The sequence below is a fragment of the Pholis gunnellus genome (assembly GCF_910591455.1).
Source record: "Pholis gunnellus genome assembly, chromosome: 23".
Classification (NCBI taxonomy): domain Eukaryota; kingdom Metazoa; phylum Chordata; class Actinopteri; order Perciformes; family Pholidae; genus Pholis; species Pholis gunnellus.
Genome location: NC_136550.1, coordinates 1033252 through 1054414, shown reverse-complemented (window position 1 = coordinate 1054414; position 21163 = coordinate 1033252). Strand labels below are relative to the sequence as shown.

Genomic DNA, 21163 nt, shown 5'->3' with positions numbered 1-21163 from the left:
GTGTGTCTGACTGCCGCAGCGGCACTCAGGTAACATTTACAGACAGGTGTGGTTAGAGTTTATGAGGACATTAACCAATAGGATTAGTCAGAGCACAACAACGCCACCTTAGGAATTTCACCTAAAGAATACGTTTTGCCCACACAGTATCAAGGACTCTGGTTCATTATACTGATGAGCAGCAGATGTGGTTCCATTACAAACAACATTAAATATTCAAAACAGTGGTTCAAAGATCATTTTAAACACCAACTACTAATAAAAGAGCCCAATACAATTATTTAAAAGAGATGTTCAGGGCGAGAGAGGTGGACCACTAAAGTTGAGGATCCCAAAAAGAGGAGACACCCCGATCACACGTGGGCCACAAAATCACTCCGAACCAGGGGTGCACCAAACCACACAGCACACAAAGGGAGACACCAACACCAGGAGGCACCAACCCCACCACCGTAGGCTCAGCTGCTCCTACCGGGACAGGGAACACAGTCACCAAGGCTCCTATTCAAAGAAAGGAAAATAAGAAAAGATATTAAAACCAGTGTGACGCTGACATAAAACAGCACGAAGCAGGGGCGCAGTGCTGTCAAGAGCCAAACACTGTAGACGAAGCAGCGCAGCAGGTACGGTGAAGCAGCGCAGGGTAAGGCAAAACAGCAGCGTTCTCAAACGTGAGCAGGGTTAGCTGGAGCCAACACGCCAAAAGTCCCCTGTGATACAGGATGAACGTCAAAGCGGGTTAGGGTTAGGGTTAGGGTTAGGGTTAGGGTGCTACCAGCAGCTATCTGGGCGACTGAGGCTAAGTGGAGAGCAGGGCCGTCCAATCAGAGGATCGGCGGTTCGATCCCCTGCTCCGGCTCCGCTAGTCACGTGTCGATGTGGCAAGACACTTAACCCCAAAATACGTTGTATGAATGTGATAGAATCTGAATTGTAAGTCGCTTTGGATAAAAGCATCTGCTGTAATGTAATCTAAACAAGACGCGGTTGCGAACGTGACACCATAATATAATAATATCAGGAATAATCGAGACCCACTGACCCGCAGGTGAGTCACCTGTGCAGGATGAGGCGAGGTTGTCTACAGAATCACAGAAAGCCAATATAACACCCAAAAAGCACGACTGACAGAAAGATTGCGGCGGCATACCTGCAACCTAAACTAGTTCAACTAGTTTATGAAAGAACATCCTTCACAATAGAATAGAATGTGACAACATGTTATGAATCACAGCTTTGGAGACGGAGCAAACTTCTGCAAAGATAGTCAGCCTGCCATCCTCCACGAGGGATCAACCAACAGAGATGGATGCCATGAAGGAAAAAACAGCCGCTTTGGAAACCAAGCTGAAGGCACTGGAGGGAAAAGGTGAAATGATGCTTTCTAATTTAAGATTTTGATAGAGAATTTATTCAGTCGCTGTCCTCGGGTAATTCATTTGTGGTGAAATGATTAAGAAACTGTAAGGTGAAAAGGTGGTAATACATGAAGTAGCAAGTACATTTTAATAGATCCCAGTGCTAGTTTTGACACAGATGAGGTTGAAAATGTATATTCATACACGTGTTTGTGTTTACTCAGTTCACTTAACAGCTCACTGTGAAAGTGTGAAATCTAAGATGAATAAGCTATAATAAGCTATAAGACTGCCTCTCTCCAATGTTTTTTACAAACTGATAGACTGGTGGAGGCTTGAATTTGTTGTGAATTATTTTGTATCGTTCATTATTAATCTTTCATCATTGTTTAAAGTTACTGCTATGTGCCAAACCTAGATTTTTTAGAAAGTTTGAACAAGATAATGTCCGATACAGCATATAGATCTTAACCATTGTGCAATGAGTGTCAATGCATATGGCATACTTTTGGCATTTACAATGTTAAAATTGTTTAAAATGATGAAAGATTAGTATTTGGTAGTTTTAATCATAACAGAAGTTGTTTAAAATAATGAACTTAGTGAAAGTGGAAAACAATATTAATATTTAATGGAAGTTTTTTTATTTTGCTGCAGAAAACAGTACAACAAACATAAATTGGTCTCTCTCTGCACTTCTGCTCCTTCAACAATACAAAACACTATTGTGAGGAATAGGGAAAACAGCGACATCAAGTGGACAAAATAAACAGGTGCATGGTGTGGAGTGACTAACGGAGCCGCAAAAATTACTGCAGAAAACAGTACAACACACATACATTGACGTCTGGTCTCTCTGTACTTCTGCTCCTAAACATGCAAAACAACAGAATTTACACCGGGGGAAGACCACCGAACTCTCTTCGTCGCAGCGTCTTTTTCTATAGCGCTCAGTCTGCCTGACGTAAAAGCAAATGGCGCCTAAAAGGCTAAATGAAACAGCCACAAAACGTATATTTTAACGGTCAAAATGACACATCCCAGCAGCCATTAAAGTGTGCAGCCTAAACGGATCCATTTTAGGAGAATACAACACAATTAGTGCAACAGCATTTTTCCACAGAACTTACCCTCAACAATACAAAACACCATGGCCCAATCCCAGTGTCCCCCTAAACCCTCAAACCCTGAACCCTCAAGGACTCACTGACGTCACCTGGTGAGTGCTTGAGTGTGAGAGACTGTGAGGGCTTGAGATGGTGTAAATAGGAATGGGACATATCACGTTACCATGAACATGACAAAAAATAAGATGTCTAATTGTGTGTATTTATTTTATACTTTGTACTCCCTGATTTGAACATCTTCCAGGCTCTTTACTCACGAGATGAGACTTCATATAATCTATTTACTCATTTTTGTCAAAACAGCTTCGATGACAAAATCAAATATTTAATGAATAAATAAATAAATATCCTCTGATTTCGAGTTAATTTAGTTCCATCTTTAACCCTTAATGTTTCTGAGTAAATGTAATACTCCAGGCTGAACACAGTGAGCCGTCCTCTTTGTTTACCTTTTTTTTACATCTCTATGCGTCCACTGGTTACCCTGTGTTTAACGTCACATTGCAATGAATTGTGGGTAATTTCATTGGGCCAAGTCTGCATCTAATGCTGATTTACAGAAAGGGTTCATAAAGGGCTCAAAATATCTGCGAGACTCAAACACTCGATGATTTGACCGTGGGACATCCCTAAACCCTCACGGACTTTGTGGGAGCGCGCCTCAAAGTCTGTGAGGCCGTAAAGGTGGAGATTGGGATTGGGCCGATTGTAAAGATGGAGATTGGGATTGGGTCGATTGTAAAGATGGAGATTGGGCCGATGGTAAAGGTGGAGATTGGGATTGGGCCAATTGTAAAGATGGAGATTGGGATTGGGCCAATTGTAAAGATGGAGATTGGGCCGATTGTAAAGGTGGCGATTGGGCCAATTGTAAAGATGGAGATTGGGATTGGGCCAATTGTAAAGATGGAGATTGGGCCGATTGTAAAGGTGGCGATTGGGCCAATTGTAAAGGTGGAGATTGGGATTGGGCCGATTGTATAGGTGGAGATTGGGATTGGGCAGATTGTAAAGGTGGAGATTGGGCAGATTGTGAGGATAAAACGGGACTACGGAAGTTTAGGAGGTGCAGAAGAGGTGAGACGTCATTTTTCGCAGGAAACATTTATAAAAATAACGCTAAATGAAAATGACTCATTGAGATTAAATTCACACATACTCAACAGGATCGTTAAATGACAAACAAAATTCAAATATTACAAATCGGAAATAAGAAATAAAGTACATTTTTAACTCAGTTACATAATTTCTTTAGAAGTTGTGTATATTTGTAGACCTTTTATTTGATGAAAAATGAATTTGCTCTGTTTGTAAGGATTACAGATACTTGAACCCAAAAGCACAACTCGGAGACAAAAATACAAGTTTAGTTCTTTAATTGTGTTCAGGCAGGGTCAAAACCAGGAGGTCAGTCAAACAGGCGAACAAATCCAATAAGGGGCAGGCAAAAATCCAAGGTCGAAAAGAGGCAGATCAAGAACAATATAAAGATACGCTGGAGAACTTGGCAATAACACACAAGACAATCTGGCAGGGAACAAGTGCAAGTGAGGGGACCTAAATAGTGAGGGCTAATGAGGGAATGGGCTGCAGGTGAGATGGGTGTGGAGGACCAGGTGAGGGGAATCAGAGGTGATCGGGTGTGAATGGTAGCATCTGAAATGACAGGAGAGTTAATAAAACAAGCAGACAGGATGAAAACAAACTAATATGAAGGGGAATTCGTGACACTGTTTGGTCAAATGCATGTTAACTGTTCATTTAACAAGTACGTAACTTCTGAATAATTTCCTATTAAGATTTTTAAGACATTTACTTGAAAGAAGAAAGAACCTATGGAACTTGGTACTGATAACTGGGGAAACTAAAACTAATGTTTAAAGGGTACACTTAAAGGGTCAGAATGAAATTTGAGGTATGTTTTAAAGGAGCTTTACTTTGAAGAGATTTTATTAATTCAGTAACTGTAAAGTTAAAGTCTTAAATATATCTGTATTTGTCTCAAAGATGGAGTAATCGTGGTAAATATAACAATATCAATATAATCCTGTGCTCTTATTTTGAAGGGGTTTTTGTATGCAGCCTGTCTGCTCATCACCTCTGCTTGTGTGCACGTCTCAGAAAGCGCAGCTAGTGGGGAGGCGGGTCTATGAAGCAGTTTAGCCAATTGCTGATTAAAGATATAAATGAGTGACATACAATTTAGCCAATCAGCGTCCTCAAATACATTCAGCTTGGGGCCAAAACAATTTGGCCCCAAGCTGTGTGTTCTCGTCAGGAGGAGTCTCTACAGGCGAGCGCCAGCGCGAGCACTACTCCTCCAAAACCCGTTTGAGAGGAGAAGTTTGAGGAGAAACTTCAGTTAAAGAGCTGATCCCAGATCAGCCTGACCTCACAATCAGACAGCAGACTAGCAGGAAATGGAAGCAGAACATGAAGCTTCTCTATTTGCTGTACACCAGACAGGTTTGACCTTATTTTGCTTTTTAAAACACCGGGGACAGATCCAGGGCACAGTTACGGGAGTGAGGGATGAGGAGGTAAGGAAACATGAGAACACCAGGGTAGGGAGTGAGGGAGGAGGAGGTAAGGAAACATGAGAACACCAGGGCACACATGAGAACTCTGTCAAGATACATATTAGGCAAAGAGAACATCTGTTCTTCTACATAGTTCCTCAGTCTCATCTGCTTAACTTGGTCATGGAGGCATCAACATTTATTAGACATTTTAAATTAACAGTGAAAACTCATCATAGCTTATATCTATAAGCGTGTGTTTTATATTATACTGAATATTATTATACGATATATATTATACTTTGTGTGTATATATATATATATATTATACTGAATTCCCTGTGAGGGTGACTACAATAAGATGTCCTGACGTGTTTATCAAAGTGTTATTTACTGCTTTTTTTCATGTTGGAATAAATGTTAAATATTTAATATATTTAATATTTAGTAATGCGTGTTTGATACCTTAATGTTTCTGCATTAAATCATTCTGGGATGTCTGCTGGAATTGATTGGATGGCCCTACCTAGAACATGTTCCACCGGCCGCCACTGGTCAAGTATGCTCAATCAAACATCAGTGAATGTTAAATATCTTTAATGACGGAGTTAAGAGGTGTGTTTTACTCTTGATATGTTTCCAGTTACTGACAGTATGCTGTTTCTCACACTGTACCACGACCATGCTGCTGGGGGCAACCCGAGGGTGAAACTGGCTAACTGTCTGGAGGACGATGACTACGATGAGCTTCTGCACACGGTGAAGACCGGCCTCCCTCACATAAATACATCTCATCGCGTGGTTATCGTTGGAGCTGGCATGGCTGGACTGACGGCTGCCAAGCTCCTGCAAGACGCAGGACACCAGGTACATGCAACGGGCTTAGTTTGGTTTTATTCTTACTTTTTAGATAGAACCCACTCGGTCACCAGAGCTAATTACTCATCCTCTACATCTCACATCACCTGTGGTGTACCGCAAGGTTCAATTTGAGGTCATTTGCAATGAGTTAATTGCGTTCATATTTATTGAGTATATGTAGTATGTGCAGTACAGCAAATTGCCTCAAGATTAGGTAAAAATGCAGGACTATGGAATGCCGTTGGAGCATCTATTCCATATTCTTGATATCAGACGTTAGTTTCCTTCGTCGGCACTAGTTGGACATTCGGTTGCACCAATTTGGAATTCTTTCTCACTAGTTGATGTTGTGGCAGAATGAAGACATGAGACGCAGTTCTTGGAGTTGCAACCAGCGGGGACCGTTTATTCTTGTGCTCACAATGACAAGTTTCACTAGTTCAACTAATAAACACTTCAGGCTTTACTAGTTAACTAGTAATATCAAAAGACACTCCAGCTGGTTCGTTTTGGCTTTCACCAGTTCAACTAGAGCTCGAATGGCTTTCCATACGTACACCTACTTTGTATATCTACTACCTTTGAAACATGTCATGACTGGCCTTACGTGTATTTAACTGTTCAAATTAATCTGTTGTGACAAGGTGACCATAATAGAGGCTAGTGGTCGTGTTGGAGGACGAGTGCACACCCACAGGAATGAAGAAGAAGGCTGGTATGCTGACCTGGGAGCCATGAGGATCCCAAGTTCTCACAAGTGAGTTGATGCAACTCCATGCAAGCATTTACCCCTCCCCCCCTCAGACTGACATGATTGTGTCAGAAGGATGTTTATGAAGCTACCAGCTTGTTATTGGGTTGATTGACGAGGATACCTTCCAGACCTGTATACTACCAAACTATTTAAAATACTAAAGGGATTAAAGTGGAACTTCATAGAATCCAAAGGTCCTGAAATGAATAGTTACGCTATTGCAACAGTTGTACAACACAGTGGTACAGTGGATTCTTTTCATTATTTAATAAAACATTCCTGTTGAGTGCCATAAAGAAGGATTGTAGATTTACTCCAAAGTACAACTTAACAGTTGATACATTTTGTTGTTGAGGTCAGTGGAGACTGACTGCGTTCTCGCTGTCTTGTTAGTTTCAAGAGACCTTACAGTTACAAGCTAACTCTGCTACTATCACCTCCTCTGTCAACAGAATTGTCCACCATTATGCTGAAAGGCTGAACGTCCAGCTGAATGACTTCATCATGTATGACCCCAACACCTTTTACTTGGTTAATGGGGTGCTGGAAACGACGGCCACAGTGAAAAAAAACCCTGACGTCCTCAAATACAAGGTGTGGAAAAGTGAGAAAGGGAAATCAGCCGAGGAGCTGCTACAACGAGCTTTGCGGAAGGTACGTAAGACAGAGGAAAAGAAGGAGAGATGGAGTCCAAGGGCCTTGACTGAAAACTACAAACCTGCTGCTTTAGCCATTCGGACACATTAAGTGAATCGTTGCACAAGTTCACACATCTGATCAGATCTTTGGTTATTAATGTCCTTGCATAGCTGGAAGAGCTATTGTACTTTACCTACATTCATTGTCAAACTGCGTATGCACACGTACATACGCCATCATTGTTTACAAACTGTAAACGTGTCTATAAGAACAAATGTTACCAAGTTCTCCTATGAACAGATGGTAGCATGTAACATTTAGCATCAGGCAAGTAATTAAGGTTAACCCTCTAGTGGCAATAACCTCCAAGAACTCCCATTGGTTTGCTTTTTGTGTCAAGCTTGGCCATATAGTTGAGATACACATTCATGGTTCATTATAGACATAGACATCAAAGCTCACTCTGTGAATACTCACATCAGCTCAATAGATGATTCAACTGACTGATTTATTTTTTCCTTTTCTTTTTGTTGTAGGTGAAAGATGATGTGGAGGCTCTTGGCTGCAGGGCTGCACTGTTCAAATACAACCGTTATTCTGTGAAGGTAAAACAAATATTTTTCTTTGAATGTAAATATTAACTCAAACATTTAGAACTGGTTGAGCAATCTGTACGGAGAAAGCAAGCGAAGCAAGTAGTTGCTGAGTGTCCATAAATATATGATTACTAATGTGTAAAAACCTCACTACAGGAAATCATTTAATATACATATTTATTGTGACACATTTTAAGCCTTTTGTTTTGAGCCCAACTGACTGCATGACGTGGAACTTTGTTTATTTCACAGGACTATCTGGTAGAAGAAGGAGGTCTGAGTCTAGAAGCAGTGAGGATGATTGGAGACCTGCTTAACATACAGAGCCTCATGTACACTGCGCTGACTGAGATGATTTATGACCAGGTTGACATCAATGATGACATAAAGTGAGTCCCAACATCCCGCGCTGTCAACTACTCAATATAAAAACATATTTTTTCACAGTAGAGTAAAACTTCTTAAATCCCCTATTAACAATCTCGGAAACTGAAGTTCTACACTTCTTTGCAGATGACACAGTTTTTTATATATATATTTTTCCTTATCTGTAAATCAGCTGTTAACTTATTTCATTAGGAAACCAATAATGTTTTGAATAATTTGAACTAAGACATTGTAATTATATGGTGATTTCTTTTGACCGTATAAAGTTATTATGGCAAACGTGTTGAGAAACAATTGCTTAATTGCACATCCAGCAGACACAGATCCACATTAGCATTCATTTGGACTTGTGTTTGTGGCCACCCAACAAATATACATCAGAGATTAATCACCTTTGCTCTACTTTGATTTTCACCAATATATCCAGCTCTTTTATTGCTAAATGCTCCACAGCGTTCACCAGCAAATCGTTAGCTTCGTTTGAGCTAGGCAAGTGTACAAAGGGTTAAACCAAACCAGGAAAGGAAGACATTATTTTTGGCTGATTCGGATAATGTTAGTTTGTTGTATTATAGACAATGACTTCCAGATCTAAATCAAACCTTGATTCTGATGTTTGCCGCCTAGAACTAATGTCAATAGACTCAAATGACTGCAGGTGGCTCTCCCAGTCTGCATCTTTCAAACAATTATTAATCATCTAAACACAGCATACGAACATATTACAAATCTGCAAGTCTCTCTTCTAGAATGCATTCAATAAGAGAATCTATTTGTCTTTTTGTTTTTAAGGTACTCAGAAGTGACTGGTGGGTCGGACCTTCTCCCCAAAGCTTTCCTTAATGTCCTCAATGAGTCCTCTATTCTCCTCAACTCTAAGGTCAAACGCATCAGTCAGTCAGATAAAAGTGTAACTGTTTCGTATCAGACAGGCCAACAGTCCTCTTTGATTGACTTTTCTGCTGACATGGTTCTGGTAACAACCACAACCAAAGCAGCCCTTTTCATGGACTTTGAGCCAGCTCTCTCCAGTAACAAGATGGAGGCACTGAGGGCAGCCCACTATGACAGCTCCACTAAAATCATCCTCACCTTCAGCGAGAGGTTCTGGGAAAAGGACGGCATCCGAGGGGGAAAGAGCATCACTGACGGGCCCTCACGTTACATCTACTACCCCAGCCACAGCTTCCCAACAAATAAGACCATCGGCGTCCTCCTGGCTTCCTACACCTGGTCTGACGACTCCCTCCTCTTCTTAGGTGCCAGCGATGAAGACCTGAAAGAACTGGCTCTGAGAGATTTGGTAAAGATCCATGGCGAGCATGTCAGGTCTCTCTGCACAGGGGTGGTGGTGAAGAAGTGGAGCATGGATCCTTATAGCTTGGGCGCCTTCGCTCTCTTCACACCGTACCAGCATGTAAAGTATGCTACAGAGCTCTTCAGAAGTGAAGGCAGGGTGCACTTTGCTGGTGAGCACACAGCCTTCCCTCACGCTTGGATCGAGACATCTATGAAATCTGCAATCAGGGCTGCTAGGAATATTAACAAAGTGTAAGCTGGAACTCAGCATGACGAGCTCTAGGGTTGTGTCCCTTTCCAGGGAAAATCTGTTTATTAGCAGTAATGTATATCAAATATAAAGTTCTATGCTTGTTGTATTGCCTGAGGTTTATTTACAGTGAAACTTACTCTTAATTAATTCAAAGCAAGTCCCCTCTGATCCTGTCCAGTTGTTGTCTTTACTCATTGCTTTCACAGCAACAGAGCAGTTTTCCTTCTCTGTGTAGAAACAGCATCGGTAAAACCAAATTGCTGGGCAGAATAAACCAGTTTGCAGATGTCAGCACCAAACACCCGTCACTGTAGTTCAGCAGCTGTGAGTTGTTTAGAGCAACACAAACCAGAAACCCTGACGTGTATCAATGCTTCTGGGTGTGAGTGTATTAAAGGCGCCCATGTGTCAAAGTGACAGACAGCAGCAGTGGTTTGTTTGTTTTGCATGTTGTGGAAATTTATCATATCGTTCTTTTAGATATAACTTGTATCGCTTAAACCTGCTTATATGTAGATGAAGCCAACCAGACTCATTTAAAACCTAATGATAAATGATCTCATAGGTATTTTAGCATTTCTGGCTTGCTGTAGTGTAATCCTGATTTCACCACATAACCCTCTTCCCACGAAAAGGCTGGGAACCTGCCTTGGGGTGCAGCGGTAGATAGAGGAGGACGACATCAGCGAAGGTGGGGGTGAAGGGAGGAGACGAGGTAATGTGCATATACTCTGTTTTTGTCTATTCCTTGTTGTTAGACCTCGGAACCATCTGTGGGGAAAGAGCTCTATCCATTCAGCTGAATTATCATTAGTGTCTGTCAAATAAATATGTTTTTATATTTTAAGAGGTTTCTCATCTCCATTATTTCTCACCGGGAGGTTAAAAAGATTATTTTCCACCACATTGTCAAAGAAATGCTCACACAGATTCGTGTCACTTAATACTTGAAATTGTGGTAAACTAATTTAGTTTTCACATTATTGCACAGTGAGGTCAGAGCGCAGGGTCAGCTGCTGATGAGCAGCACTGGTAGTGATCTAGTGTCTCCAGGATATTTTAGTAGTTTGAAATAGAATAACTGGTTAGGTTTGTGTTATAACCTGTCTTAATGCAGGATATGTACATTCACAATTGTCTTTTTATGTAAGATGAAGCTCCAAACATTAAGCATTTGCAATTAGGTATTTCCTAGCATTCCTTTAATCAACCATGTTTTGGTGGTGGGATGGAAGGAAAACCGGAGCACCCTTTTTATTCCCACCTTTCCCAAAGTCCCGGTTGTTTCCTTCCATTACTTTAACGTTTGCAGCTGCATTTGTCAAGATGTTTGTTTTGTCATTCAGAGTTTCTTAAGAACTAAGATTTTGATCAGTTTCCAGTAAAACACCCAACAATTAAACAAGTTAGTGCAAGCTAAGATTTTCCAATGAAGAGCTGTAAATCAATAACATAATCATAGCTGGTATGTTCAAGTGCTATCAATGCCAAGTGAAACTGACCACACCCAGTAAACGGCTGGAAGAAGTTTGTGCAAGAACACAAAGAAATATATTTATCACCCCCACAGATCCTCCAATTGGGTAAGAGAGGAATGTGACAACACATGATCCTCGATCGAACAACATAAAAGCAGCCACGGAGATCTTGTGAATCACAGCTTTGGAAACGGAGCAAAGTTCTGTGAAGATAGTCGGCCTGCCATCAAAGACGAGAGATCCACCAACAGAGGTCAATGCCATAAAAGACACACCGTTAGCTTTGGAGACCAAGCTGAAGGCTGTTCCTGTTTCTCCTCATTTCACCAGAGACACAAAGACGACAAGCTTCCGAACTGAGATGGAACCACATGTGGTGAAATGGAAATTATGTGAGTATGTTGCAGCAATATTGTGATCTCTTTTTTCTAGACTAAATATCGTCTTTTATGATTCCAAAAATCGTAAGCAAATAAAAAAAATCTGACTTAAGCTATCAGACAAAATTGTACAGACTTTTGGAGGCTTGAAGGTGTCTAGAATTTGATGTGAATTATTTTGCATCGTTTATCATAATTCATCTTTAATCATTATTTGAAGATATTGATATGTAGGTATGAGATTCCAGCTCCTCAGTCGCCGCACACACACACACACACACACACACACACACGTATACATAGTAATGACCTATCCTTAATATATAAGTTAGTTATTAACTAGCTACTAGAATTGTTATTTTTATTCTCTAAGGATTTTGTTCTCCGTGTTTTTTTCTTATGTATATTTATAAATATACATAGGGATATTTGTGTACATGTACTGTATTTGTGTATTTATTTGTAGATTGAAATACATCCCGTATTACTACCTAACCTCAATCGACACCCCTCACTCACCCATCAAACGGCACACACACACACACACACACACACACACACACACACACACACACACACATATCGTATATTGTAATATTTTGCTGGACCTCCACTTCTCACTTTTATACTCTTCAGTCTAAACCTGAATGTTATTCTCCTCAGTTTGTTGTTGTCCCTGTCTTACTTTGTATAATTGATTGAGTCGTATATATATATATATATATATATATATATATATGTGTGTTCATGTACTTGTCTGCACTTGTTTTGTACTCAATAAAAAAAAAAATTCCAAAAGAAGTTACTGCTATCTGCCAAATCTATAGATTCTTTGGAAAGAAAATGTCTAATTCAGCATATAGATCTGAACCATTGTGCATCACTGGGGATATTTGCAGCTAGTGTGTTTTTATTTTGGAAGTTGAACCTCAGCTCCTATAATTTATTTTATTAATTTATTATACTATATTAATCCCGGTAAGGGGGAAATGTCTCTGTATTTGACCCATCCCTGTATAAAGGGAGCAGTGGGCTGCCCATGACAAGCGCCCGGGGAGCAGTTCGGGGTTCAGTGTCTTGCTCAGGGACACTTCGACACAGGACACGTCCCAGTTAAGGAACCGTCGACAAGACAACCCTCTTAACCCAGTGAGCCAGGTCGCCCCAAATAATAAGCTCAAAGAAAACTGTGAAACCAAAATAAAGACACTTGAATATGTCCTCATTGCAAACCATTAAAAGCACCAACCTGAAGTCACATATTCTATTATAGCAGGCGATCAGACTGCAGCCGTGGCTTCAGAACTGTAGCTTTGACTATTTTCCACCTGATTGAGCCATTTTCTCATGTTTGTCCTGTGGGGCAAATACATGCTATCTTCCTGGTTTCCACTGGGGGCACTGCTGCAGTATTATGGAGCACTGCAGTGATTGGTGCAATTCCTTGATATCAATCCCATTTATTGCTATATCCCAGAATGTGGATGGCATTTTCAATATTAAAAAAAATAATCATAATATTTGGTATTTTTAATCATAACAGAAGTTGTTTGACAGAATGAACTCAGTGAAAGTGGAAAACAATGTTAATATTTCATTTGGTGGCAGTTTATTTATTTTAGTCCTCTAAAGACATCAGATCAACTTCATTCTTGAGTCACTTTGTCGGGTTTTATAGTCATAATGTTTAACAAAGTGGCCCGAAACAGAAAAGTGACGGATGAAATAGAGTTAAAGAACACCTTTGCACTTCACATTGTGGATTTCATAATTAAGATACTTTCTTTTCTTCATGTATTTAGTAGTTGTATGTGATAAATAAGGAATTTGCTCTGTTTGGTCAAATGCATGAATCAATGAATGTTAAATATCTTTCATGACGGAGTTAAGAGGTGTGTTTTACTCTTGATATGTTTCCAGTTGCTGTCAGTGTGCTGTTTCTCGCACTGTACCCCGGCCATGCTGCTGCTGGCTGGCAGAATGATACTCTGGCTGACTGTCTGGAGGACAATGACTACGATAAACTTCTGGAAATTGTGAAAGACGGCCTCCCTCACACAAATATATCTCATCGTGTGGTTATCGTTGGAGCTGGCATGGCTGGACTGACGGCTGCCAAGCTCCTGCATGACGCAGGACACCAGGTACATGCAACAGGCTCATACGCTACACATGATGTCATAAAACCACTGCACAACAAAAAGCATTTTCTGTGAACACATTTCTGGAGTTCGGGAGAGTTAATTAACGTGCAGGGTGTCTACTCTTAACACCTGGGATCCAGCCCACTAGGTAACTAGTGACCTTCACCTTTCTGCACTGCCTACATAATGAGAGACAACATTGCTCCCTAATTACAGAGTGTCTTCAGAATACAGAATAAAAACCAATAATAACTCAGGATTTTGTCACAATCCCTTCTGCTTCATTTCCATGTAGACTAGTCAAGGCAAAACTGCTGACTAGATAACTAGTTGGTATATTTTGACCTTATGAGTCAACAAGTGATGTGATACAATTTCACTAGTTAATATCTATAACTCTTTCATCATTTCACTAGTTAATATCTATAACTCTTTCATCATTTCACTAGTTAACTACTTAGATCAAAACAGACTCCAACATGTTGATTAGAAAGCATTAGTGTCTTGAATAGTTCATTAGTAAGAGAAAGTGTGTGACTAGCTAACTGTTCAGGTCAAAATACCCCAACTAGTGTGACTAGTACACATTTTGGCCCTTACTAGTTAGTGAACATTTGTAGCTTAACTAGTGAAATAATTAGGTACAATAACTAGTTGCAGTTCCTCAGGTCAACATGTTGACAAGTGGACTTACTGCACATGTAATGGCAAAATCCTGAGTCCTGATTGGTTGGTATTGTCTTTCTTATTTTTTACTAGAGTCTATAGTAAGCAATGCATATTTCTTCCTCACCTCCTCATTAGCATTTTTTCTGAAACAAGCGTGACTATATTTTGACTTTCACTAGATCAACTAGTAAACACTTCAGGCTTTACCTCTTGGACCCGAGCGAGCCCCATTTGGGGTTCAGAGCGAGACAGTTTAGTGTAGAGCATGTCATAAAATGGACTTTTCAGAATAAAATATAATTAATGCTTCATACATGCTATATACCAAATTAACGAAGAGATTCTGTTCTACACTGTCCTGCAAGCCAGTGTACACACTCCAAACACAATTCTAACCAAACTCAAATAAGCAACTAAAAGAATGTTCACAATATCACTCTTTTTTTGCCATTGCTGAGCCGACCACACACTCCGGTAGGCGCTAATAAGAAGATGCTAAATGCTAACACGGAAAACCGAAATAGCAGAAAACACGCCAATAACACACTGAATCCAAAGATATCTTCAGTATTTCTCTAAGTCAAACCACCACAGAGCTGTGAGCAAACAAGCACCAGAACAACAAACCGCTTCACCGCTAATATTTCATAAACTCCTTACCTTTGTGCTGTTTTGATGTAAACAAAGGCATAAAAAAGAAAAAGCCCAAAACTGCTGTATTAGGATGTATTGAACACCATTAGTAATATACAAGTGAAATATGTAGTTTGGTACATGAGAAAATTCAAATGGCACACATGGTGCCCAAATGTGTCCAAATGCACATTTTGGAAACCTCGCCTAAACTCTCTGTACTAAAACCTATCTAAAGTTGTTTTGCTTCACTTTAGCAAAGTCAGACTTTGCAGAGAGACTGCTAACATGTTGTGCTATGATTTGGGAGAGTTTTTAAGCTAGCCAGGGCCTCATTTCAAAAAAATAATAACAATAAAAGTGCTTTTTTTTCAGGCGAACCTGAAACTTTTCAATTTGAGCTGTGTGCCATCTTCATTTACTCTTAACCAGTAACATATATACTGATATTTACACATCTGATCAAATCTCACAAGTGTTTCTGTTATTATAACATCAACATTATTCAAATAGACCTTGTAGTTACAGAACTACAGTCTCTTGAGTATGGGCATGCAATTTTCGAGAAAAGGCCTAAAAAAAGGCTTAGGGTTCAAAATTAACTAGTAATATCAAAAGACACTCCAGCTGGTTCGTTTTGGCTTTCACCAGTTCAACTAGAGCTCGAATGGCTTTCCATACGTACACCTACTTTGTATATCTACTACCTTTGAAACATGTCATGACTGGCCTTACGTGTATTTATCTGTTCAAATGAATCTGTTGTGACAAGGTGACCATAATAGAGGCTAGTGGTCGTGTTGGAGGACGAGTGCACACCCACAGGAATGAAGAAGAAGGCTGGTATGCTGACCTGGGAGCCATGAGGATCCCAAGTTCTCACAAGTGAGTTGATGCAACTCCATGCAAGCATTTACCCCTCCCCCCCTCAGACTGACATGATTGTGTCAGAAGGATGTTTATGAAGCTACCAGCTTGTTATTGGGTTGATTGACGAGGATACCTTCCAGACCTGTATACTACCAAACTATTTAAAATGCTGAAGGGATTAAAGTGGAACTTCATAGAATCCAAAGGTCCTGAAATGAATAGTTACGCTATTGCAACAGTTGTACAACACAGTGGTACAGTGGATTCTTTTCAATATTTAATAAAACATTCCTGTTGAGTGCCATAAAGAAGGATTGTAGATTTACTCCAAAGTACGACTTAACAGTTGATACATTTTGTTGTTGAGGTCAGTGGAGACTGACTGCGTTCTCGCTGTCTTGTTAGTTTCAAGAGACCTTACAGTTACAAGCTAACTCTGCTACTATCACCTCCTCTGTCAACAGAATTGTCCACCATTATGCTGAAAAGCTGAACGTCAAGCTGAATGACTTCATCATGTATGACCCCAACACCTTTTACTTTGTTAATGGGGTGCGGGTAAAGACGGACAAAGTGAAAAAAAACCCCAACGTCCTCAAATACAAGGTGTGGAAAAGTGAGAAAGGGAAATCAGCCGAGGAGCTGCTACAACGAGCTTTGCGGAAGGTACGTAAGACAGAGGAAAAGAAGGAGAGATGGAGTCCAAGGGCCTTGACTGAAAACTACAAACCTGCTGCTTTAGCCATTCAGACACATTAAGTGAATCGTTGCACAAGTTCACACATCTGATCAGATCTTTGGTTATTAATGTCCTTGCATAGCTTGAAGAGCTATTGTACTTTACCTACATTCATTGTCAAACTGCGTATGCACACGTACATACGCCATCATTGTTTACAAACTGTAAACGTGTCTATAAGAACAAATGTTACCAAGTTCTCCTATGAACAGATGGTAGCATGTAACATTTAGCATCAGGCAAGTAATTAAGGTTAACCCTCTAGTGGCAATAACCTCCAAGAACTCCCATTGGTTTGCTTTTTGTGTCAAGCTTGGCCATATAGATGAGTTACACATTCATGGTTCATTATAGACATAGACATCAAAGCTCACTCTGTGAATACTCATGGATACACCATCAGCTCAATAGATGATTCAACTGACTTCATCAATGAAAGTGATTTTTTTCCTTTTCTTTTTCTTGCAGGTGAAACATGAAGTGGAGACTCATGGTTGCAGGGCTGCACTGATGAAATACGATCGTTATTCTGTGATGGTAAAACACAATGTGATGTCATGAAATATAGTAAAATGAGTAAATCAATTATGTGAATCACTACTAATATTTTAGTGCATTACCAAAGCATGAATTCGTTGTGCCTTTTTTAATTGTTTGACGTTTGAAACAGGCAGCTGATGTTTAACTTGAATGAGAGAAAATAACGTTGGTTCAGTTTAAGCGTGTGTTTGAAGAACAGGTTCTCCATTCTTAATGTTTCACTATGATGACTCACATGTTGTGACCTGGAATAGAAAATTGTATTGTGTTCAAAGATCAATACATTAAATAAGAGAAGCTAGAAAAGTATCTCATGTAATGTTATTTAGCCTTATTTCCCCAAGCGTTTTGATATATTTAGCTATGAACTCAAACAATTAGGACTGGTTGAGCAATCTGTATGGAGAAAGCAAGGAAGTAGTTGCTGAAACATTCCACCACCTCCAGAAGTGTCCATAAATATATGATTACTAATGTGTAAAAACCTCACTACAGGAAATCATTTAATATACATATTTCTTTTGACACATTTTAAGCCTTTGGTTTTGAGCCCAACTGACTGCATGATGTGGAACTTTGTTTATTTCACAGGACTTTCTGAGAGACCAAGGATGTCGGAGTCCAGAAGCAGTGAGGATGATTGGAGACCTGCTTAATGAACAGAGCCTCATGTACACTGCGCTGACTGAGATGATCTATGAACAGGCTAACGTCAATGATACCGTAAAGTGAGTCCCAACACCCCGCATTGTCAACTACTCAATAAAAAAACATATTTTTTCACAGTAGAGTAAAAATTGTTGAATCCCCTATCAACAAGTTATATATATGAAATTATTATAAAGCTGTTAACTTATTTTATAACCAATCGTTTTTTGAATATTTTGAACAAAGACATTGTAATTCCATGGTGTTACATTTAGCATCAAAGTCAATTTAGAATTTTTTACCATTTGGTGTTTTCTGCAAACAGCTTTTAAAACCTCTTGAATTCGAGCAGAGGCCTAGAAAATAGGTTTGTTTTTAAGAGGTTTTAAATAGTTTGACAATATAAAGTTATTGTAGCGAACGTGTTGAGAAACAATTGCTTAATTGCACATCCAGCAGACACAGATCCACATTAGCATTCATTTGGACTTGTGTTTGTGGCCACCCAACAAATATACATCAGAGATTAATCACCTTTGCTCTACTTTGATTTTCACCAATATATCCAGCTCTTTTATTGCTAAATGCTCCACAGCGTTCACCAGCAAATCGTTAGCTTCGTTGGAGCTAGGCAAGTGTACAAAGGGTTAAACCAAACCAGGAAAGGAAGACATTATTTTTGGTTGATTCGGATAATGTTAGTTTGTTGTATTATAGACAATGACTTCCAGATCTAAATCAAACCTTGATTCTGATGTTTGCTGCCTAGAACTAATGTCAATAGACTCAAATGACTGCAGGTGGCTCTCCCAGTCTGCATCTTTCAAACAATTATTAATCATCTAAACACAGCATACGAACATATTACAAATCTGCAAGTCTCTCTTCTAGAATGCATTCAATAAGAGAATCTATTTGTTTTTAAGGTACAAAGAAGTGACTGGTGGGTCGGACCGTCTCCCCCAAGCTTTCCTTCAAGCCATCAAAGACCTCGATATCCGTCTTCATCTCAACTCTACGGTCAAACGCATCAGTCATTCAGTTAAAGGTGTAACTGTTTTCTATGAGAAAGACAAACAGTTGATGAATCTTTCTGCTGACATGGTTCTGGTAACAACCACAACCAAAGCAGCCCTTTTCATGGACTTTGATCCAGCTCTCTCCATTAAAAAGATGGCGGCACTGAGGTCAACCCACTATGACAGCTCCACTAAAATCATCCTCACCTTCAGCGAGAGGTTCTGGGAAAAGGACGGCATCCGAGGGGGAAAGAGCATCACTGACGGGCCCTTACGTTTCATCTACTACCCCAGCCACAGTTTCAAAAATGAGAACATCGGCGTCCTTCTGGCTTCCTACACCTGGTCTGATGACTCCCTCCTCTTCTTAGGTGCCAGCGATGAAGAGCTGAAAGAACTGGCTCTGAGAGATTTGGCAAAGATCCATGACAAGGATGTCAGCTCTCTCTGCACAGGGGTGGTGGTGAAGAAGTGGAGCATGGATCCTCATAGTTTTGGCGCCTACGCTCTCTTCACGCCCTACCAGCATATAAAGTACTCTGAGGAACTCTTCAGAAGTGAAGGCAGGGTGCACTTTGCTGGTGAGCACACAGCCTTCCCTCACGCTTGGATGGAGACAGCTATGAAATCTGGAATCAGGGCTGCTAGGAATATTAACAACGAAACAGCTGTAACTCAGCATGACGAGCTCTAGGGTTTTATGTCTACTTTCTAGGGAAAATCAGTTTATTAGCAATAATGAAATATTTTGGGGCAAATGTTGAGAAACATGACAAAAAGAAGTGTTGCACTTTTGCTTGGTTTTTGTATCCTTGGGAGTGAGGCTCATCATAATTATCTTCATTTTCAATAATCATCAATAATTTTGTCCAGCTTGGGGTGCTATTAGTTTGGTGGAAATATACAGTTTAAGTTATCAGGCAATTGATCTAAATGAGCTAATTCTGTTTAGTATGTTTTAATTACATAAAAGGTACATGTGGATATACTAAAGATTTTGAATATTAAACAATATGGTTTTATTTTTGAACATTTGTGTATATGTATATATACATATATGTATAATAAATGTGTTAAAAATAAGTTGGGAGCATGAGTCATTAAACTCAATGGTTGAATTAATTTAGCACACTAGTTCATTTGTGTACAACACTCAATGTTGCTAATTTGTGTGTATGAGTGAAAATCAAACGTAACCTCTTTGTGTGAGTTGCATCTTGTTTGTTGAGGGAAGCTGCTTCAAAACCCAGTAATTCTGAACCACAATGATCACAATAAAACTGATTTATATTCAGACTATATAACTGTGGATACAAACAATATATCTGTATAAGCAGATGATAAACCTGTATATGCAGACAATATACATTTTCTATTTCGTTTAATTTGTCCGATGATATCAAATATAAAGTTCTCTGCTCCAACGTATTGCCTGATGTTTAGTTACAGTGAAACTTACTCTTAATTAATTCAAAGCAAGTCCCCTCTGATCCTGTCCAGTTGTTGTCTTTACTCATTGCTTTCACAGCAACAGAGCAGTTTTCCTTCTCTGTGTAGAAATTTCTGTGCAGTTATGGAGACAGTTTGGATTCTTATTGTCAGACAGAGTGAAGTTTCTAAGGTCATCGATGAAGCGACCGTCTCTTTTCAGAGCCTCTTCCACAGTCATCCCCTTCTCCCCATAGACACACAGATACTTGAACTGTTTAAATGCACTGCTTATAAAAAGCTTCTTTGTTTTGGTGTTTAGTCCTCCAGCTGTGTCAATGTAGAAGACAGAATACTCGTCTCTTGAATGCACCGTTTTGTGATGTTGGGCCTGTTCAACCTTTTTCTTTTTGAGAGATAAGATCAGAGTCTCATCTTTGCTGATACAAGAACAAGGGAAATGTGTTGCAACAGTAAATGCCTTATCCTCTTCACCCAACTGAATCACAATGTTTGCATCTGTAATCATCAGCTCCTGATATTTTTCACTTGATGTTATCGCCTCCAGCACTGTGCGAGGTTGATCACAGGTAATACTGTATTCCACTCGGTCGGTGGGACTGCTTTTCACGGTGAAACGATGTAAATGTCCGCCCTGCAGGAAACAGTGAGAAAACAACAGTTACAAATGTCCTTGTTGATGAAATACAAATGCAGACTTTTTGTGCATGCAGTGCATCACAGTGTACTCACCGTGGAGTCACCATCGTTCTCCTCCTTCACTCTCACTTGGCTCAGTGAAACAGTCTGCAAAATGAGAAA

General features: G+C 39.8%; 2 protein-coding genes across 2 annotated transcripts; both read left to right on the top strand.

Annotated features, from left to right (window-relative positions):
- The first annotated feature begins 4841 nt into the window (after positions 1–4841).
- On the top strand, positions 4842–11475 carry LOC306714477 (L-amino-acid oxidase-like). The gene is made up of 7 exons (XM_079184519.1): positions 4842–5871; positions 6510–6622; positions 7072–7273; positions 7795–7863; positions 8107–8243; positions 9034–10508; positions 11364–11475. Exons 1-6 carry the CDS (start codon positions 5638–5640, stop codon positions 9794–9796), a joined length of 1518 nt encoding a protein of 505 aa, XP_079040645.1. The 5' UTR covers positions 4842–5637; the 3' UTR covers positions 9797–10508; positions 11364–11475.
- LOC306714479 (L-amino-acid oxidase-like) lies at positions 11447–20377 on the top strand. Its single transcript, XM_079184521.1, has 7 exons — positions 11447–11663; positions 13572–13795; positions 15870–15982; positions 16432–16633; positions 17175–17243; positions 17838–17974; positions 18821–20377. The coding sequence occupies exons 1-7, from the start codon at positions 11633–11635 to the stop codon at positions 19605–19607; spliced, it is 1563 nt and encodes a 520-aa protein (XP_079040647.1). The 5' UTR covers positions 11447–11632; the 3' UTR covers positions 19608–20377.
- Positions 20378–21163: the final 786 nt, after the last annotated feature.

Bases quoted from the DNA above. Each gene is read 5' to 3' on its own strand.
- LOC306714477 (XM_079184519.1), top strand. From the start codon at position 5,638: ATGTTTCCAGTTACTGACAGTATGCTGTTTCTCACACTGTACCACGAC. The intron at 7,864-8,106 runs GTAAAACAAATA...TTTATTTCACAG, and splicing joins ACAACCGTTATTCTGTGAAG to GACTATCTGGTAGAAGAAGG. The intron at 8,244-9,033 runs GTGAGTCCCAAC...TTTGTTTTTAAG, and splicing joins GACATCAATGATGACATAAA to GTACTCAGAAGTGACTGGTG.
- LOC306714479 (XM_079184521.1), top strand. From the start codon at position 11,633: ATGGAACCACATGTGGTGAAATGGAAATTAT. The intron at 13,796-15,869 runs GTACATGCAACA...TGTTGTGACAAG, and splicing joins TGCATGACGCAGGACACCAG to GTGACCATAATAGAGGCTAG. The intron at 16,634-17,174 runs GTACGTAAGACA...TTTTTCTTGCAG, and splicing joins TACAACGAGCTTTGCGGAAG to GTGAAACATGAAGTGGAGAC.